Here is a 6,310-nt window from a genome sequence, read left to right on the forward strand (position 1 = left end):
GGTTGATAGTTTTAATCTTTGTGAAATAGTATACCCATATACGAGGGAATTAACTCTCACTTTTTTATAGTAGCGTCGTATCCTTCGCAGGTAAATCTTACCACCCATTTTTTCTCTTCTTCTTCGTCATTAGTCATGATTCTAGTTCTTCATACATAATGTATTATTCTTCTTCCATCTTTTTGTTAGATAGTTCTTGTGTCGCATCTTGTTGAATGTTCTCTTTTTTTTAGATTCGTCTTCACGACCTTAACATGAAGAAAGTTCAAGAAGTATGAAGCTATGTTGAAAAATTCATTCACCTTGTTCTTCTTCTTCATAGCTTCACAAACAATATGAACTTTATACTTTGTTACAGTTCCACGACTTCATGTATATCCATTTATGATGTAAGTTGTTAGTGTTTTTATTTTTTTGCATGTAATTGTTGTTGAAAATTAAGTTTGCGGTTTCACATCTTGATAACTTTCATGGTGTTTGTAGGACTCAAAACAAGAACAATACATTGTTAAGTCACAAGAAAAGTAAATGAAGAAACAACATCAACAAACTTCATCTAGTTTGAGAAACTATGAGAAGAAATATAAGAATTATGAAGCTGTTGTGTAAAATTTTTACTCCTTATATTTCTTTTTCATAGCTTCACAACCTAGATGAACCTCATAATTGATTCTTGTTCCACGTACGATTAGTTTCAATAAAAGGTGTGTCCTGGAAACATTTTATAATATTTGGTTCTGCATGTATTATGTTGTTTTGTTGATAACTGCTTTTGTATGTTGTTTTTGTTGTTGATTAATCTACCTCGTCATCAACACTTACAATCGCAATTTTTATGTTTAGTGCTATTAACCTAACTAAAAACCTTGTGCTACACTCTCATACTAAACATATTGAGATACATTACAATTTCCTACGCGATCATGTTGAAAAAAGGGATGCCGTTTTTGAGCATGTTGATAGCAAAAAGCAACTTGCCGATATTTTCACAAAAAAATCTCTTGCGGTTGAGCCGTTTTTTTAATATTCATCGGGAATTAGACATTCTCGATATCTAAAATTTTGCCTAAATATTTTTAATGCATGCGCTCTCTATAACTTTTTTAACCTTTGTTCAAAAGTTCTATTTCATGTGAGTGCATCCTCCATTTCTCATCCTATGAAGTAATATCGTCTCACTTATCTCCTTGTTCGTATGTTGTTATGTCTTCCGTTCCTTATCTATGTCTCTTGTAATTTAATTACATGTTTATGCTCCTAAATGTGTGGTATATTTAATGTACGAAACAATCTCATGACTGGTCATTTCCAAAAAAATTGTTTTTGGCCTGTGAGTATTTTCAATCTATATGTTTATAGTAACATCATGTTTTAATCATTTGTATTCTATCATCATATGTATTTTCTGTTTTAATACTCATATGTTTTAATCTTTGATGACGTTAATATGATTGAACATGTTAATATTATTATTGTTCTATTCTGACTTTATTCAGACAAATTTGAATTTGCAAATCTCCCTACAATGTTAGAAAATCTCTCTACATGTGATTATATAAAACAATTTATGAATATAATATAAAAATATTATTTAATGTTAAAGTTTTATTTAAATAATTTATTTATTATTTGTAGTTTTAAATAAGTAAAAGTTATTAAATATTTATGTAAATAATTATTTTAAAAAAAATTAAATATATAATAATTAAAAAAGTTAATTTTTAAAATAAATTTTACTTTTTAGATTCTTTGAATAAATGATGTAAATTCTCTAAGAGAAAATGGGTGATGCGCTGACAGTGTAAAATAGTTTTACATTGTCAACCAATCACAACCATGTATCTAATTCCATCACACTTTTATCTTTAAAAAATTTTAATGACATGACAAATTGGTTGTTTTCTATTAGATGACCGTGTAAAACTGTTTTACATGGTCAGTGCATATCCATTAAACCAATTCTCTAATTAATATTATAAGGAATTTTTTTTAATACATTTGACCAAATGTATAAAAAAAATCAAATTTATTGCGAGTAAAGAGTGTGGATATATAAAATAGGGCAAATTTTTATCTATCCAACTCAAAAAAATGGTTTAGATTACTTTTTTTTTTTGTAAAATACTTTGAAAACAATAAATATTTGTAGTATTTTAATAAATAATTAAATATATTAAATTAAATAGAATCATATAATTGGTTGGAGGTACACTATCCAACTTTTTGTTTTGGGTAGAGAAGATGAATTAATTATTTAATAAACTAAAAATAGCTTAAGATAAGGAATAAAGAGAGTAGTACTTAATTATTGACCATTGACAATGACTACAAGTCCAGATCGGACGGTGAGGGTTGTGTACACTTGCGATCCGTATCCAATTTTATTTATTAAGGTTATTAAGATTATGGTGGATTGATGTATCATACGGTTGAATTATGTTCCACGCTGGCTATCCGTGTGCTAGTTTTGGATCCAATGGTGTTAATAACAATACCAAATTACCAATTATACGTAGAGTGTCTTATCCCGAACCTCATCCCCTAGATGGTCTTCTCCTATATATTTCAACATCCACTTCACTTCACAACTCACACCAACCATGGCAGGAATTGAACACAGAACAGTTGAAGTAAATGGCATCAAAATGCACATCGCCGAGAAAGGTAAAGAAGGACCAGTTGTGTTGTTCCTTCACGGCTTCCCTGAACTCTGGTACTCATGGCGCCACCAGATTGCTGCTCTCGGCTCCCTCGGCTACCGTGCAGTAGCACCGGATCTACGTGGCTACGGTGACACCGATGCTCCAGCTTCGATAAGTAGCTACACAGCTTTTCATATGGTAGGTGACCTCATTGCTCTCATCGATTTACTCGGTGCTGAACAAGTGTACCTCGTGGCTCATGATTGGGGTGCTACCCTTGGTTGGTACCTATGCATGTTTCGTCCCGATAGAATCAAAGCTTATGTGTGTCTCAGCATTGCCTTCCCCCGTAGAAACCCTAAAATCAAAATCATGGATTATAGGCGTGCTACCTTTGGAGATGACTATTATATGTCCAGATTCCAGGTCAATCATTTTCCTTACTTTAACAATCTTATATTACCTATTGTCCTATTTACAAAAGAAAATTGGGTTTTATATTCATTGATTAATCAATGTATATAGTCTATATCCAGTCCATATACATTGACTGTTCAGTAAATTTAAAAATTAAAATTTCTCTCATAAATTGTTTGTTTATGTAAAATTAAGTGAGAAATTTCTGTAACCGTGTTACTATATGTTATATATATATTTTTTTTGATGCGTATCACAGGAACCGGGCAAAATGGAAGCTGAGATGGCTGAGGTTGGCACTGAATATGTGCTGAAAAATCTCCTCACAACTCGTCAAACTGGTCCTCCCATTCTTCCAAAGGGGAAGTATGGAACCGGATTTAACCCGAATACCCCTGATACTTTGCCATCTTGGCTCACAGAAGATGATCTTGCCTATTATGTCTCCAAATTTGAGAAAACCGGCTTCACTGGAGGATTGAACTACTATAGAAACCTCAATGCGTAATTTTCTGTTTAATTATACTTCAAGAACTGTTTTTCACAAATAAAAGCCAACTGTGAAAAGAGTTTCAATTCTAATGACAGTTGAACTATTTGTATTTCAGAAATTGGGAGCTCACAGCACCATGGACTGGAATCAAAATCAAGGTGCCTGTGAAATTTATTATTGGTGAAGAAGACTTTGTATACACCACACCCGGTGTGAAGGAGTACCTCCATGGTGGTGGATTCAAGGAAGATGTGCCAAATCTGGAGGAAGTGATTGTGCAAAAAGGTGTGGCTCACTTCAACAATCAAGAAGCTGCAGAGGATATCAGTAATCACATTCTTGAATTCATCAAGAAGTTTTGAGCTAATCCGCTTGTACTCTATCCTTTTAATAAAAATACATCTTCATATGCACGGGTCACTTAGGTTTTTAGGACACCTGCATAATTACTTGAAGTTGTAAAATAATTGGTATGCTTTGTACCTAAGCATCGGCAACATCGAGGGTATGTTTTGCTCTATTTCCTCAAAGTTAACATTTGAACATATCGAGGTCTTGTAGTATGGAGTACAGAGTCTAAACTTTCGTGCATGTTATACAGCACAGCAGTTGTTGTTTTGTTTAGTTTATTCCTTTTCATTCGGTTTTGCATGTGCATCTATGAAATTATTCCAATATATGCTTTCTTTGAAAGCTTGGTTATGGATATAGTATTAAGTATGTCAATTTACTTCTATAGATGATAAGTGAAGCCAAAAAGAATTGCACATAAAAAAAACGAAACAGATGCCGTGAAATTAGGGATGTCAAGTGCAACGGTTAATGGAGATTATGTGGGGGTTGTTTCTTTGGAGCTTTGAATGATTTGCAGTAGATTGATAAAGTGTTGAGATCTTTGATTGCAAGTTTTGATTATATTTTAATAATATTTATTGAAGAGTCCAAGAACCTAGTTGAAATGAAGTTAGAAGAACTTCAAGCTTCATTAGAGGCTCATGAGATAAGATTGAAGCAGAGGAACTCAAAAAGAGAGAAGGTGACTGAACAGATATTGCAAACAAGATTCGTCAAAAAGTTTAGAAAAAAAGACAAAGTAAAGAAAAAAATCCTGCTTATAATGAGAAGTCGAGCAAAAATTCAAAGAATCATAACACATGTGAGGAAGAAAGTTAACATGAAGGAGGTGTATTGCTACAAGTGTCAATGAATTGATCATTATGCTCGAGACTATCGAAAAAAGAATGAATCAAGAGCAAAAGATAACAAAGAAGTGAAGTATGCACATGTTAGAGAAATGGACTTTAAGGATGTGCTACTTGTGGCCAATACACAATCGAATTGATAAATAAGTCAATATGTGGTATATGGATTCAAGACGCAGTAACCACATGACTAGGAACAAAAATTAGTTCATCAAGTTATATGAATTGGCTAAGAAATGATCAAGTTTGCATATGGAAGGCATGTTAGATCAGAAAGGAATGGTAACATAGATGTAGTAAAGAAATATGGTCAGAAGGCTACCATCACCGACATGTTGTATGTACCTTCTATGAAAAGTAACCTAATAAGCATATGTCAGTTACTTATTAAAGGGTATATCATGAAGATGGTAGACAATCAAACGAAGGTGTTTGCTAGTGAAGGAAGGATGATCCTGAAAGCACCATTGACAGATAACAAAACCTTCAAGATTAATATCGACACAGTTGATCATCAACGTCTCGCCTCGACTGCTATAGAAGACAAGAACTAGATATGACACCATATGTATGGACACCTAAACTTCATAAGTTTAGGTATGCTCGAGTTAAAGAATATGGTGTATGGCTTACCTTAGGTGAAAGAACCAAGGCATATGTGTGAGAAGTGCTCCAAAGCAAAGCAGGCTCGGAAAACATTAACGCATGACTTGCCTAAGAGGTCGAAGGAAAATCTAGATCTTGTTCACTCTGATGTGTATAGACCTTTTGAAGTAAGATAGAATGAAGATAAATACACCTATATGAAATTTGCAAGATATTGCAATGAGGAAGATATAAAGCATGATGTCATTTCACCATAGACACCACACCATAATATTATAGCTGAGAGGAGAAATAAAAGTATAGTGAACACGACAAAGAGTATGTTGAAAGCTAAAGAAATGCCAAAGATATTTTGGGAAGAAGTAGTGTGGACAATACTATACATACTTAATAGATGTCCAACTAAGAAGATAATCAACAAGACACCTTATGAGGCTTGGACTAGACTAAAGTCAAATTTTAGACATTTTAGAGTATTAGGATCAATGTGTTTCAGTCACATACTTGAGCAATTGAGGAAGAAACTAGATGAAAGAAGTCAGGTCATGGTGCTTATTGGTTATGCTTCGACTGGTGCATACAAGTTGTATTCACGAAAGGATGATAAACTAGTGATCAATAGGGATGTTCTTATGGAAGAAAGCAAAGGATTGAATTAGACTCAAAGGTCAGTTCGACATGAGCAAGATACAGTCATAATTGTGCTTGAAGAATATCAACAAACTAAAGCCACAACCTCTCGAAATGAAGAACTAATTGAGAAAAATGGTAGAAGATATGCTAGAATGAGAATGAGTACACAAGGCTAGCTAAATATGAAGGATTTCCAAATCAAGCAATCGATGCAGATGGTGACTTCATAGGAGAAGTGGCGATGATGGATGAATCATAACCAATTGATGCATATAAAAAATACCTATGACATACCATTTACATTTTTTCTACAATTT

General features: G+C 33.3%; 1 protein-coding gene across 1 annotated transcript; it reads left to right on the forward strand.

The window, feature by feature from the left end:
* The first annotated feature begins 2,560 nt into the window (after nt 1-2,560).
* On the forward strand, nt 2,561-4,097 carry LOC131610561 (uncharacterized). The gene is made up of 3 exons (XM_058882530.1): nt 2,561-3,068; nt 3,319-3,563; nt 3,668-4,097. The coding sequence occupies exons 1-3, from the start codon at nt 2,601-2,603 to the stop codon at nt 3,912-3,914; spliced, it is 960 nt and encodes a 319-aa protein (XP_058738513.1). The 5' UTR covers nt 2,561-2,600; the 3' UTR covers nt 3,915-4,097.
* Nucleotides 4,098-6,310: the final 2,213 nt, after the last annotated feature.

The sequence above is a fragment of the Vicia villosa genome, linkage group LG6, assembly GCF_029867415.1.
Source record: "Vicia villosa cultivar HV-30 ecotype Madison, WI linkage group LG6, Vvil1.0, whole genome shotgun sequence".
Taxonomy (NCBI): Eukaryota; Viridiplantae; Streptophyta; class Magnoliopsida; order Fabales; family Fabaceae; genus Vicia; species Vicia villosa.